At 36.5% G+C, this 15,640-nt stretch overlaps 1 protein-coding gene and 1 pseudogene across 2 annotated transcripts; both read left to right on the top strand.

Annotated features, from left to right (window-relative positions):
• Positions 1-97: 97 nt before the first annotated feature.
• Positions 98-4,026, top strand: LOC112190244 (annotated as a pseudogene).
• Positions 4,027-9,544: 5,518 nt separating this feature from the next.
• LOC112189417 (GDSL esterase/lipase 1) lies at positions 9,545-11,642 on the top strand. 2 transcript variants are annotated; one of them, XM_040515443.1, is made up of 5 exons: positions 9,545-10,017; positions 10,196-10,230; positions 10,430-10,660; positions 10,767-11,025; positions 11,212-11,642. In XM_040515443.1, the coding sequence occupies exons 1-5, from the start codon at positions 9,756-9,758 to the stop codon at positions 11,445-11,447; spliced, it is 1,023 nt and encodes a 340-aa protein (XP_040371377.1). In that variant the 5' UTR covers positions 9,545-9,755; the 3' UTR covers positions 11,448-11,642. The 2 variants fall into 2 exon arrangements, with proteins under 2 accessions (XP_040371377.1, XP_024184520.1); XM_024328752.2 differs by having other exon boundaries at positions 10,109-10,230.
• The last annotated feature ends 3,998 nt before the right edge of the window (positions 11,643-15,640 follow it).

Raw genomic sequence — 15,640 nt, 5'->3', positions numbered from 1 at the left:
TGTAAAGTCTCGTTTAAAAATTTTGAAAAAACGCGGAGGGACTAAATTTGAAATTTTTAAGAAACGCGGGGACCAATTATTTCATTCCCCCAACACTTCTATTTTTTTCACTTTGTCTGAAGCTTTCGAACCGTAATAACTCGTGCTCTTGGCTTCAGCACCTCCTTCACCTTGGCGACCTTGTTCTCCAACCTGACCCGCCCCGAGGTCGTTCTCCGACCTGAGCTCCTTCTCCGACCATCGCCTCCTCCAGCTCATTCTCCGACCTGAGCTCATTCTCCAACCATCGCCTCCTCCAGCTCGTTCTCCAACCTGACCTCGAGCTCATTCTCCGACCTGAGCCGTATCGAGCTTGTTCTCCAACCCGAGCCGCCTCGAGGTCATTCTCTCTATTCTCTTCACCAATACAATCACTAATTAATCTTTTCTCAAATTCATCGTTTTCTTCTTCTTCTTCTGTTTGTTGGGCTTGTCGGGAAGCTCAGCTCGACTTTCCTCCGTCCTTCCCTCCAAAATCTCCGATATCCACTTTGCAGATCCCCAAAAACCAAGTAAATATCATGTCATAGACAGACTGAGCTCAGCTCGACAACGCCGGAGCTCAGCCCGGTCACGTTCAAGATCAATTTCACCACGGAGGTAACATTTAAACTTAGTATCTTACGAATTTCAGATTGAATTGATCCTTTTTTGAGTGATTGGGCTATAAAAAGATTATTTAGGTTGTTGTTTGGTCTCTGGGGCTGGTTTTTTGAGATCCGAGATAAACAAATGATTCCAACATTTGATTTGTGTTAATGGGTTTGTGATTGATCCACCAGAGCATTGTTGGAATCGAATTAATTGTTGGTGGGCTTGGTTGGGTTGGCTGTATATCTTTGGATGTATCTAGTTATCACCTTAGAGCAGGATCGGCTTGTGAGCTGTAGCCAACTTGTTTCTGGGTTTTCTCAGAATTGGATTTGCTTCCGCTTGGTTGTTTGGTTAGCTTGGTTTAATATAGCTAGTTTGAGAAATTTGATTTGGGTTTGTGAATTCTGATTTGTTTTTAGAATCCAAATGAATTTTGATTGCAGGAAATAAGCTAATACATGAATTTTGGGTTCAGTTCCGGGGTTAACTTTTGTTCTGTAAGCTGATGCTGTTTTTGAAGGTTATGATTTTCGGTGCACTGGCTTCTGGGAAAGGAACTCAGTGTGAATTGATTGTCAAGAAGGTAACCATTTTCATAGGGATTGTAATTGGAGACTGGGGAACTAAGTAGTTTACATTTTCATTGCTAGGATTGATATATGCATCATTTATCTTGGTTCTTCAGTTTGGATTGGTGCACATATCAACAGGGGACCTTGTAAGAGCTGAAGTGTCATCTGGGACTGATATTGGAAACAAAGCCAAAGAGTTCATGAATGCTGGCAAGTTGGTTCCTGATGAAATCGTCACAGCTGTATGTATTCTATGCATTTACATTTCATATTACATTTTTCACGACTCCGTTATCTAATTGGTAACATAATCTATTGTGTAGATGGTGACGTCACGATTATCACGAGAAGATGCAAAAGAAAATGGGTGGATTCTGGATGGATATCCGCGAAGTTTTAGCCAAGCACAAAGTTTGCAGAGTTTGAAGATCATACCAGATGTTTAAATTGTCTTAGATGTATGTGAGTTTTATCTACTTGGCTGACTTTCTTTAGACACAATGAACATATTTTTATAGTGCCTTTAAAGAGAATTAAATTTATGGTTTCTAATTGGTATTACAGTTCTACCCAAATTTCCATTTGGGAAGTAGATTAGAACTTTTGTACAGAAGTATATCCTGGTAGAACTATAAGCATTTCATAGTTTTGTGATTACATCCAAATTGCTTCAGAAAGAGTTGATCTTTAATTACACAGATGTTATTTCTTAATACTCAGGTTCCTGATGAAATTCTAATCGACAGATATGTTGGAAGGAGGCTAGACTGAGGAAATTTCCATGTCAAAAATTTCCCACCAGAGACTGAGGAAATTAAAGCAAGACTGACTACCCGGCCTGATAACACTGAGGAAAAAGTAATTTGGCATCTTACATTTACTCTCATGTTCTTTATACAAGTTGTCATAGGTCATTCTCTCATATGCATATGTATGGCTTCATTGCAAAATCGAATTCATTATCAATCCATCATTAGTTCTTACATTTGGTTCATGTAATTCAATTTCCGTTTTTCATCTAGGTAAAGTCACGTCTTGAAATATAAAAGAAAAATGCAGATGCGATCTTATCCACTTACTCAAACATAATGAAAAGGGTAACTTAGTTACTGTTCTCATTTTTCCTTTTATTTTTCCTATATGAATATGTGAAAGCAGCTTGCACTTTATCTCTTGAATACACAGATTGATGGAAACCATCCTAAAGAAGTAATTTGAAATAGACTCCATTTTGTCTCAAGTGCTGAATGATAAAGAAAAGAAGAGGAAATTAGGTAAGCCTCTTCTGCATCTAAGTACTTTTTATGAGTTTTCCCTAAACTAGATGATTATATTCTAGAGGGATGGAGTTAAACCTTGCTATGAGGTATTATAAAACTTATCTGGAGATGAGTTGTTCTCATATACCAATGCAACTTTTTTTTTTCTCTGTTCTCTTGAACGGAATTGTTGATTGGTTTCTGGTGACTATTTTTGAAGAGAATTATGATCTAGCATCACTCAAATTTGAAAACTTACTTTAATTTGGCTATTTGTTTTGTTTCAGGGAGTAGCTTAAGTCAATCATCTTCCGTCCAGGTAAATTTTGGCTATACTGTGCAATTTTCTATGGTTTTCGATGTCCAGATTATATTCAACTTTTTGATGAATAGTTTATGTATCTCTTTTTATACTCTGTTAAAGGTCAAGCGCTTGTCATTGAGGTGGCTGCCTAGCTATAATGCATACAGTGATCTTTTTCTTTTGATTACAGACTTACATTGATTGTCTGCATATAAAAGTCTGACAAGTCTAGAATGCTGGCAGAGGAGCAGAAGGAAGTTGAGAATTCCTTGGGTGGAAATTCAGAAGAGATTCTTTTTTATGAAAAGAAGGTATATACTTTTCTTTTACCAAGGATAGATGAAGTTGTTGGTGTTTATCTGTACTTATCTATTTTTGTATCTTAATGGCAGAAATCATTTGTATCTGCTGGTCATCTTCATTGGCTTTTTACTCTTTCTTTGTATCTGCTGGTCATCTTTGTTGGCTTTTTACTCTTTCTTTATATCTGCTGGTCATCTTCGTTGGCTTTTTACTCTTTAAAGCACTATGGATCCAATTTATCATGCTGAAGTAGTTAACCGTAATAGTTGGCTTAATGATATTTAGTTAATTGTTTGAGAATGGACTCGGGTTATAGGTTCTCAAATATGAGAAATTGTAAAATGTTTTACCAGAGTTGCCCTAATAATTGTTGGCTAATGTGGCTACAGCTTCCGAGACCTTCTCTCTTCGTCCACCAAGTTGGTGCTAACTATCATGAACATGATAAAGAGATTAGCATATGAAGGGGCAGCAGCTACTGCGGATAACAATCCTCAAAGAAACCCTGCAGTAGCATCAAAGAGCATAAGCAATGGAGCAATTGCTAGCAGTTCCATGTCATCTACTGCCTCATCGGAAGTGACGGAATCTGAATACTCCAGTCCTTCAAAACAAGAAGTCATATATATATATATATATATATATAGATGATATATATATATATATATATATATCTTCTGTTGTACTTTCTTGTGCTTCGTAAATTTGCAGACATCATCCTCATCTAAAGAACATGATGTCTATACATAAAGTTTAAATCAGTTATAACCATAAAGACTGATGTTCATTGAGATACATCAATCTCAAAATGAAAATCGATGTCCTATTAACCACAAGAGATCGAATTATTATGTTGGAACCGATGTGCCACAAACTAGTGCACATCGTGTTTTAGATAGAGATCGATGTCTAGTTTAAGTATTGTCATCGATGAAGACTAGAAAACCGATGTGTGAAATAGTATCAGTCATCGTTTTTTAAATGAATAACGATGTTAAAATGCATAGTTATGCTGTAGGCCGGATCTATATTTCTTTAATCATTAAAGGCAATAAAATGAGGGTTTGACAATATATAAACATACAAATTTATTATCATTTAAACGTATTTACATCGATTTATAATGAGAAACCGATGTGTATAATGTTACTAGACATCGGCAAAAAACTGATGTCTGAATTTTCCGGATCTTTCTCATCACCCACTAAGACATTGGTCGAGATTCTTTTTTTCATCGGTTTTTGGCCGATGTCTGAGGGCATTTTTCTAGTACTATCACCACAGCATACAAAGTAATTAAGTAAACTACAGGCATAGAAAGAAAAGAAAAACTAGAGTCTCAATTCACCACAGCAGTCTTAGTTAATGTTTAATACTGAGAAGTAACATCCTTCTTCAATATTAGTCTAATAGTATTAAATCTATGTGAGAGTTTAACATCGTAATCTAAAGGATCCTCACCTAGCAAAAGCAATGGAACTTTATATCCATTTTATCATATACGTTAATATTGCAGGACAGTACAAATCCATGGACCTATTTGAAGAAAAAATTTTAACATTGTTGTACCAAACTATCAATTACATTGAACGCGTATCCTGGTACTTACCCATCTATGTGAAGAACATCTTCCCAAACCCGTGGTTGCTTAGATTTTTCCCTACAAACTTGTCAGTGTTAAAACAAATCCCATATAAAAGTATCAGACTTTTTTCACCATAGAAACAAGGCTAAATGTTTGGTGGAAACAACAACTAGCTAGTAGAAACATACTTGGAAGTCCTGGGACACCATTGGATGCCATGAGTAGAATGTCGCTGTAAATATAAGCAGTTCATGCTTGAAATTACAGATTGTGCAGCCAACTAACAATCGATGATGGTGCGAGAGTGTCAGGATTCTGCTCCTTCAAATCGACAGCCTGAGCTGCTCAATAACCATTAGAAAACTATGAATATCAAAAGCCCAATAATAGAATTGGCATACCAAAGCGAAGCATGTTCATCCCCAATCTGAAAGAAATCTTAAAAGGTGAAATGTAAAGAAACCCCAATTTGGTGTGCAGATGAGAGAGAAGTATCTACCCATCTGAATTGTTAGAGGATAGGCTTTCACTTCGACATCGACTGGTGCTTTTAGCCATGTGGGTAAAAAGAGGGAGATTTCGCGAGAGAGATGGGGAGCTGCAAGTGTTGGTGTCTGAGAGAAGAGAATCTCTTCAAGAGATCATGAACACTGAATGGATAAATGGACAAAAATACAAACAAAAAACAAAAACAAAAAAAGTGGGAAATTTAAGTTTTGGCTAAAAAAATAGGCGGGCAACACAATTGAGGCTCGACCTCATCTACAGCGCTCACGAGATAAATCCGGATTATGGGTATATCTTAAAAGAGACCATGTTAGGGGACGTTCCAACATTTGAACCCACTCTCGAGAATAGAGAAATCTAGGTAAATTTAGTGAGATTTGAAATCGGAATGAGATTATCATCGATGATATGTTTGTATTTGCGGTGGCCACTGAAACTATAATAAGTGATGACCTCGAACCTTGCTTTGTTGATGAATATCAACAAAGAGACGACTGGCCAAAAAGGAAATAAGCAATCTAAGTCGAATTAGATTCCTTCACAAAGAGAAAGGTGTTTGGGTCTGTTATTCCTACACCTCCCCATGTTAAACCTGTAGGATTTAAATAGGTATTTGTAAGGAAACGTAATGAGAAAAACGAAATTGTGATGTACAAGCCTCGTCTAGTGGCGTAAGGATTTTCTCAACGCCCTATGATTGATTACGAGGAGACGTATTATCCTATAATGGACGTAATAATGTTCCGCTACCTTATCAGTTTGGTAGTTTCTAAAAAGTTGAATATGCAGCTTATGAATGTGGTCACAACTTATCTCTATGGGGATCATGATATAGAGATATACATGAAAGTTTCTGAAGGACATAAGATACCCGATACAAATAGTTCTAGACCACGGAACACGCTCTTCATTAGTTTTGAGGCATTCACTTTATGGATTAAAACAATCTAGACGGAGGTGGTATAACCGTCTAAGTGAATATTTGATCGGGATGAGAGATGTGAATAATAAACTACGCCCATGAGTGTTTATTAAGGAAACAAGTTTCGATTTTACAATTATGGCAGTCTTTGTCAATGACATGAATTTGATAGATACTCTTGAAGAGATCAAGGAAACCGTAAAGCATCTAAAGTCAGAATTTGAAATGAAAGGCCTTGGGAGAACAAATTATTGTCTTGACTTGGAGGCCGAGCATAGTGTAGATGAATTTTTGGTCCATAAATTATATTCAGAAGATGTTAAGATGCTTTAATGAGGATAAAAGCAAGCACACCCATGGTCGTCCGAATTCTAGAGAGAACCGTATCGTCCTGCAGATGATAATAAAGAGATATTGGCGCCAGAAGTCCCATATCTAAGTGCAATGGATGCATTATTGTACTTGGTTCAATGCCCTAGACCAGAGATCTCATTCGATGTGAACTTGTTCGCTAGATATAGTTCTGCGCCAACACGCCGCCACTGAATGACATAAAAGACATTTTTTGCTACCTTAGGGTTACAAAGGATATGGGCTTATTCTATCCATATGCATCAAGGAATGGATCAAACCTTATTGGTCCTCAGAATGATGCTCGCCTTGTTGATATGCTAACACGGGCTATCTACCAAACCCGCACAAGGCGTATTCCCAAACTGGTTATGTCTTTACCATTGGGAATACTACAATTCATTAGAGGTCTATGAAACATACCCTTGTTGCTACCTCTTTGAATCATGCTGGAACTCTAGCTCTTCACCAAGCAGTACATGAATGTATATGGTTGAGAGCCATCACAAAAGCATGTTCGAAGCACATATGGACTGCATTCCACCATTGATGAACCAACCATTATCTACGAGGATAATGCTACTTACATAGAGTAGATAAAGATGAGTTTCATCAAAAGAGACGACACCAAACAGATTGCACTGAAGTTCTCCTTCAACCAGCAACAACAGGAGCATCAGAAGATTGAAGATAAACAGATTTGATATGAAGACAATCTTGTAGACCTCTTCACCAAGTCACTACCAAAGTCTACATTCCAAAAGCATGTCCAAGGTATTGGTCTATGTAAACTATTTGAATTACCTAACATGTAATTTTCAGAGGGAGTTGAAATCGGGGGGAGTGTCCTGAAGCATACCCACTTGACCATCGTGTGCTCTTTTTATCCTTCATCTAGGGTTATTTTGTCCCATTGGGTTTTGTTACCTGACAAGGTTTTAACGAGGCACATTTTTAGCATGGTCACCCCAATTATAGTACATTCTGAAGATGTTTTGATTCGACATATATGCATATGCTCATCTTTTCCTTTCGACCAAGGGTTTCTCCCACTGGGTTTATCGGGCAAGGTTTTGGTGCTGTACGTAACTCTAATGCATCCCTCTCATAGACACACTACCTACTTATGATCCTAATGACAAGACTTCATCCATCTTTGAAGTTCTGATACAACTACTCCACACTCATGCGCGTTGTGTTGTTTTTCTCCTTCGACCAAGGTTGTTTTTTTCCCACAGGATTTTTATTACTCGGCAAGGTTTTTTGACAAAGCAACTTAGAAACGCACAGCATAGGCAACACTATTGACATGGAATATCCAAGGGGGAGTGTTGTAAATGATAATGGCTATTCATGCAATGGGTATTGCTTGATGTGTGCGATCACTATTGATTGGTGATTGACATACTTCTAATTAGCAATTGACAGAATCGTAATCGTATGAGTGATTGGTGTAACTATTAAGTTTTACCTTTGTACACAAGATGTTGCCCTATATAAACGTCATAGTGAGATGAATAGACACACTCCATTCTTTGCGTCTAAACTCTCTCTCTCTCTCTCTCAAATTCTTTTATCTTCTTTTTTACAACAAACGAGTGTATATATTCACATGTCAGATTATCCAGTCCATATATTGTTGGTTATGGATAAACATTTGCCGATTATTAGTTGGTCATGCGATGGATAACAAATCAGATTTGTGAATTTTGATATGATGGGAATTATATAAAAAAGGAGGAAGAAATTTTGGGTTTTTCAGCATTTGGGCCCTCGCTTGTGTACCTTACGCCAGAATACTCAAAGTGGGACAAAGTGGTGCATTCTTGGATCAAATTACACCATATGTCACACTACACAACATAGCATTTCCAAAACTCTTGGAAAATCTAGAGAAGGAACTGCAGGGATTCAAATACTCATTTTCAGAATTCCATGATTTTCTTATAGAAAGAATGGACTACCCTTCGAAATATGGTGTGTGCATACTTGGTGCAATCTTCGTCTTTATTCTTAATGACTTTGAACAGGGTGTCACTTCATAAGTTCCACATACTAACTTTACACTTCTTTGTTGATACATTATTTTTTGGCAAAGGTTTTGAGAAAGGGTATGTGCCATGCTGTGGAAGCGGTCCTTATCGAGGAATTCTAAGCTGTGGAGGGAAAAGAGGTGTTACTGAGTATGAATTATGTGACAATGTTACCGAGTATGTCTTCTTTGACTCAGGTCATGCAACAGAAAGGCTCTATCAGCAATTTGCCAAGCAATTCTGGAGCGGAGTACCTGCCAATTCCACCGCACCTTACAATTTGAAAGCACTGTTCGAAAGCAAGTATTAAGTTACGATAGGATTGGTACAACTCCAAAAATAAACCCTATCTAATAGAGGGATTGAAACGACAAATTGTCAACCACATTCAGAATTCGTCAATGGATCTGTCTATATATAAATATATGCAACAACAAGTTTCATGTTGTTGAATGGGTACACATCTGCGTGTGCCGTCGAGGCTAGGGTAAATTGCGAACCACTGTATATAGAAGCTTCGCCACATCTTTGAAGCTAATTTTGATCTTTAAATAAAAGAGGAGGATGCTCTTGCACATTCTTTTATGAGCCTTTTATATTAGTAATCAACATTATGATCCAGCGGTTATATATTCTAAAGTCGGAGAATATAGATTTTCTAATTTTGATTGAACTCATGCATATTGAACTTTTCATTCTTAAGCATCCATTACTTGGTCATCTCTTTGCCGAAAAGAATATGTCTTTGCTTCTGGAAGAGGTTACTTCATTACAATTATGTAAGTGTCTACTAGTGAAAGTTTATTCGCACGAACACATTCAATGTTACAAGCAATCCAGATTCTACTCATATATATTTATCTTAATAATATTAAAAGTAAAAATATTAGAATTTTCAAGAATAATTAAATGTATGGCCACTTAAATATCCACTAACAAGTTAATGAACGATGAAATTAATATAAAAGACCATGATGTTCAATTGTTTTGGTTTGGACTTTTTATTGATAATGGTTGTTTGACTTTTCAAAAGCTCATATGCTTGATCTGTTTCAGTTGCACCTGCCAACAAATGCATGTCTTTATAAATAGCAACTGAAACTGAAGTTGGTGAAGATCATTGCATCTAAACTGGCAAACACCAGCTTGATAATGGTTGTTTGACTTTCCAAAAGCTCATCTGCTTGATTTGTTTTAGTTTCTGTTGCACCTGCCCCCAAATGCATGCCTTTATAAATAGCAACTGAAACTACTATATATTATTGGTGAAGATCATTGCATCTAAAATGGCAAACACCAGCTTCCATAACTTTATCTTTGGTTTCTGTACAAGCCTTCTCATCATCACAACCCTTAGCCACAGCGAGCGTGGGTCGTCGAAGAAGGAACATGCACCTATTTTCATCTTCGGGGATTCAATATTTGATGCTGGAAACAATAACTACATCAACACTAGTTTGCGGGCAAATTTTCGGCCATATGGTGATGTCTTTTTTAAATATCCAACGGGAAGATTTTCGAATGGTCGTTTAATTTCAGATTTTATAGGTAAGATCAATATACTTTACAATTACATATAAGAGTTTAGGGATACAATTGGAATTGAAAATAACTTTACCCTAATATTTTGTTGTTATAGCTGAGTATGCAAAACTACCTATTATTCCACCATATCTACAACCCGGCAACCATCAATTTACATATGGTGCAAACTTTGCATCTGCAGGAGCTGGTGCTCTAGTTGAAACTAGCCAAGGTTTGGTATGTGGCGTCTGATTTTGCACCTATTTATTTGGTTCACCAGTTAACTAGTTCTATAATCATGTAAATGATCTTAATTAATTGCCATTAAGAAAGCCATGCGTACGTGTAGAAGGCTATATAAAATTTGATAAGACTTGTCTATGCTCGACTCAGCTTGTTAAAAAACTATTTCTTTGGTCTCTGAACCTTGTTTCAGGTGATAGACCTTACTTCCCAGCTTTCATATTTTGAGCAAGTTCGTAAGTCATTGAGGAAGAATTTAGGGGATGAAGAAGCTAAGACTCTGATATCAAGAGCTATTTACTTGTTTAGTGTCGGAGGCAACGATTACTCATACATATTTGGTACAAACTCCAGCATCCTTCGAACCTACTCTCATAGGGAATTTGTAGGAACAGTTCTAGGCAACATAACTGCAGCAATCGAAGTAAGCTTTTAGTACTCCAAATAAATAGCTTAGGTTCTCTTTTTATACATATGGTACTTGCTAATGATAATTGATAATAATAAAGTCAATAATTTCAATGCACCAGGAAATATACAAGAAAGGAGGAAGAAATTTTGGGTTTCTTAGCCTTGATCCTCTTGGTTGTTTACCGTTCGCAAGAGCTGTTGAGCAGGAACAAAAAGGTCATGGATGCTTTGAAGAAATTACGCCGTATGTAAAACTCCACAACAAAGCACTTCCAAAACTCCTTCAGAAGCTAGAGACTAAACTCAAGGGATTCAGATATTCACTTTCTGACTATAATGAGTTTCTGAGAGATAGGATGAATCACCCTTCTAAATATGGTACATTTTCATTTTCTTGGTTACATATTTACACAGCGTGTGTGTGTGTGTTAAGTTTTTGATATGCATATTGACACTTACAGTTATTGGGGTCTAGTGTCTATCTAATTACCATCATATTAAAGGTCTTTAGACCTCTTTTTTTTAGGAGGTTGAACTCACTGTACTTCTTTTTGGCACATTAAGGTTTTGAGGAGGGGAAGGTGGCATGTTGTGGAAGTGGTCCATATAGAGGAATTTTAAGCTGCGGAGGCGAAAGAGGTATCAAAGAGTATTATTTGTGCCCTAATGCAAGTAAATATGTCTTCTTTGACTCTGCCCATCCAACAGAAAGGGTCAATCAGCAATTTGCTAGGCTATTCTGGAGTGGAACTCCCAATTCCACTGCCCCTTACAATCTCAAAGCACTATTCGAAAATTGAAATAATCAAGTGTATATATCTTAATCTCGCTTATGTAGTTACTAGAAAGACATTATCGATGTATGGGCAATGTAAACTCTCAGTTACTCTATATAGTGTACTAGCTAGGCCTTTCCATCTTCACCACATTGGCAATTTTGGACTGGATATTTAGATCGATCATCTACAAAGTGTATATGCTCCACATACATGCTATAAGGATATTGAGAAATTTTGATCAAAGTTCATTTTGATATATCAATAGTTGATGCAGTCCGTTCACATTTTCTTTGCTAATTGCATTACTTTTTTTTTTGTCTGTCTATTTTGCCCATCGAGATAAATAAGGGGAAAAAAAAAATTAAAATCCATTAACTTATGCACTTTTTGAATTTTAAATTTTAAATCCCTATAAAGCAGCTAATATAACAGACAACATACCTTCGGCAAATGTCAACAATTTTGAAAGCTTTCATCATTTCAAACAATTTAATATATCTATATCATAGGAAGAAAACAAATTATTAATAAAAACAAGAAAAATTCAAGTGACATACATCTAATGAATCTTTAGACAATGAAACCACCATGAAAATTCAAGCAACACACCCATCTAGAATCAAGCTCTATTGTTCCTAACTGAAACGTATGGAAAACAAAAAACAAAAACAAAAATCATGATGACATACTATTGTACTAAGTAATGGAAGATGTCAGATTATCTATGCGGTCGGCAGAATATATTACGTTCTCTCAGTATTACTATTCTACCTTCTCCAAAGGAATATAAACATGAATGACATCTGAATATATTACACCCATAGTAGGTACGCAAATTTGAGATCAAACCTTTGTACTCGACACTATGACGAAGGTAAATCAACACCTCATTCGATTCCATATTTGAGGTATATATGAAAGAAGAAATTTTGATTGATCTAAACCTAAGGCAGACTAGAAATACGACAAAAAAAAATGATCGATCTAAATCAAAGGAGGACTACAGCGAACAAAAGAATTTGTTCGATTGATCGAAACTAAAGATAGACTCGGACGAAATGAATTAAACACATGTAAATAATATGTAAAAGAACTAGAAGAAGAAATAAGAGTTACACCTGAATAAGAAAGAAAGAAAAAGATATATGAAAGAAAAGAAAGAGGAGAAGAAGAAACAAGATAGATGTGTGAAATGGAATGAAGTGATGAGTGAAAAGTTGAAGAAAGGGAGGTGTTTAAGAAAGTAATAGAAGAAGAAATGCAGATAATGAAATAACACTTTTAAATACTGCATTATAATTCAAGGGAGCAGGTCATATCATAAGATTTTTTGCAGAAAAGAGGAGTATCTCTATGTTAACGTTAGAACTGAAGGCTCTAGTTAGCTTTAGAGAGAGGGAGAGAGAGAGAGCATGACACAAGCAGTATAGTGGTTCGTCTCCCGCCTTAGCAAGAGACTACGTCCACTTGAAAGCTTAACTATGATATTGTTGGCATCGAAGCAGAGCTTGAAGAACTCAATTCTGGTGGTATAGGCCCTGATTCAACCGAAGCAGACAAAGTGTTGTACAACATGGCAGTTAAAATGAAGGCAAAGTATTCAAAGTATTTTGGTTCCTTGGATGAAATAAATAAACTTTTCCTAGTTGCCTTAGTCTTAGATCCTAGGTATAAATTAAGAAACATTGCTCATGTGAGTGAAACAATGTTGAATTTGAGTAGTTGGGAGATCAAGAAGAAATGTGATGAAGTGAAACAACTTTTTGTCGATCTTTATGACTTGTATGGTAAGCAAAATGGTGCAAGCAGTGGGCAGAACAAGTCTAAATGTGCACCAAATAGTGATACAGCAACTAGCAAGTCTAGAAGTAGATCAAAACCTCTCAGTGGGAAGAGGGCAGTTATGCAAGAAGAATGGAACCGGCAGCTAGAACAAAATAATGAAGCTGTTGTGGGACATGAGGTGGATAGGTATTTACTGGACCCTATAGAAAAACTACTTCAACAAGATGATTGGAAGATTTTGGATTGGTGGAAGCTGAATGGAGGTAAATATCCCAACTTGCAAGCATTGGCTAGAGATGTATTAGCCATACAAGTGTCCATAGTTGCAAGTGAGTCGAGTTTCAGCACCGGAAAAAGAGTGATAGATCCACATAGAAGCTCCTTAAATCCCAAAACTGTTGAAAAGCTTATATGTCTTCAAAATTGGTTGAAATATGATGCTATTATGGGGTTGGAGTACATTCCTACTATAGAGGAGATTGAGTCCTATGAAAACATTGAAGCTGGTATGTGTTTTCAAAATTTTGTTTTTGGTTTGTGACTTTATGTTGTGTTTTTGTGTTTTTGTTCCTTAAATCATACCATCTGAGTTTTGTGTTGTGTTTTTGATTTTTGCAGAACATGAAAAAGAGGACAGAGAGAGAGAGAGCTGAGAAGGCCAGAAACAAAGCTACTACTGCATCTATTTTTGCACCAAGTCCCCGAACCACCAAAAGTTCTGAGGCTTCTGCTGCTACAGTTTCTACATCCAAGAAGAAAAAATAGAGAAAACAGAAAAAATGAGTTTTGGTCTTTTGGAAAGGTCTGATCAGTTTCAAAGCTTTGCTTTGTTTTGATAGAATTCAAGTGTTCATGAATTGCTTTGTTTTTTTTTAATACAGATTTGCCGATTTGGTGATGGAGTTGAGCTTTGGGGATGGATTTGCTGATTTAATGCAGTTCATTCATTGCTGCAATGGAGGCTTGGAGCCATTGCTGATGGAATTGTTTTATTTTTTTTTCTTCTAGTTTTTCTAATTTAAATTGACACTTGGTTGAATTGTGGTGTTGTGGTTCTGGAAGATTGCCATATTTGACCAAATTTAATTGCTTAGATATTGTTATTCTGTTTCACTATCAGTTGGACTGAATTGCTGGAAATAAGCTTTGTGATTGATGCTTTGAGAGTTTGACAGTTTTTAATGTTGAAATTTTGTGTTGAATGCATTAATGCATAATGCAGTTTTCATTTTCAGTTTTTTGTTGAAATGTTGTGTTGAATGTAGTAATACATAATGCAGTTCTCATTTTAAGTTTTTAGTCTCATTGGTAACACTGTGAATATTTTGTGGATTGTTAGTGTTATTTGGTCAGTTTGTGAGTTGGTGTTGCTGGGAAAGTTCATGCTTTGACAATTGACAGTTTGATAATTTTTGGTGTTGAAATGTTGTGTTCAATGAAGTACTGGGTAATGTAGTTTTCATTTTCAGTTTTTAGTTTCATTGGTAACATTGAGAATATTTTGTGGATTGTTAGTGCATATTTGATCAGTTTGATAGTTGTTGTGTCTGGGAAAGCATGAAGGCTGGTATTGTACTAATTTAGCGATTGCAGAAAGCAGGAAAGAAACCCAGAAACCAGCTCAGTTCTACTATGCTTCTGGTGTTCTGGAAATGAGAAAATTAACCCGAGAAACCGAGGAATCGGTTCGGTTTCATCTCGGTTCTAAAACTGAAAATTTCCAAATCCGAACCGATATGCAATAATCTGTTTCGGTTTCAGTTTGGTTTCATCTCGGTTCTAAAACTGAAAATTGCCAAACCCGAACCGAGATGCAATAATCGGTTTCGGTTTCTATTCCTTAAGTGGAAATGGTAACACCTACCCGAGGCCAGCCCTAATTGGAGCCCATGGATAGACATGTATTATGAATGTCAAATATTGGAAAGTGGATTAGACAGATCATTTAAGCATGGGACAGAAGCATTCATGAGAGTCTTGACTTATTCTTATTGGAAGAATAAGCGGCATGCTTGGATAGTTGGATACTTGGATTCTAAATGACTCTGCCTAAAGTGAACGACATGAATATGTAGTATAAGTGTGTGGTCATAGATGACGGCATGACGCCCTGTCAATTGCCTATAAGGTAGGTGAGCGAATCTCTTTATATATTGACATATGTGTACTATACGCAATAGCTATACAATTAAGTTGGTTTCCAAAAGAAGACAAGCATTGGTGCTTTGTGCCTGACGTAGGCCTGCCACTCGGTCGGTTCGAATCGGTTATGGGCATTACCAACTTCAAAACCAAAGCTTTCGGTTTTGAAATTGACTTACCAATTACCAACCAAAACTTTCGGTTATTAATTATTTTTACCAAATTCGGTATTTCGGTTTTCGGTATTACCAAACTTTACAACAAATATATTTTCAAAATATAAATTA

The sequence above is a fragment of the Rosa chinensis genome, chromosome 2, assembly GCF_002994745.2.
Source record: "Rosa chinensis cultivar Old Blush chromosome 2, RchiOBHm-V2, whole genome shotgun sequence".
Lineage (NCBI taxonomy): Eukaryota > Viridiplantae > Streptophyta > Magnoliopsida > Rosales > Rosaceae > Rosa > Rosa chinensis.
The sequence above is the reverse complement of the archived record's forward strand: the minus strand, read 5'-3'. Positions and strand labels throughout refer to the sequence as shown.

Coding starts and splice junctions, on each gene's coding strand:
- LOC112189417 (XM_024328752.2), top strand. CDS start 9,756: ATGGCAAACACCAGCTTCCATAACTTTATCTTTGGTTTCTGTACAAGC. Junction 10,018..10,108: donor TTTAATTTCAGATTTTATAG/GTAAGATCAATA, acceptor TTGTTGTTATAG/CTGAGTATGCAAAACTACCT. Junction 10,231..10,429: donor TTGAAACTAGCCAAGGTTTG/GTATGTGGCGTC, acceptor ACCTTGTTTCAG/GTGATAGACCTTACTTCCCA.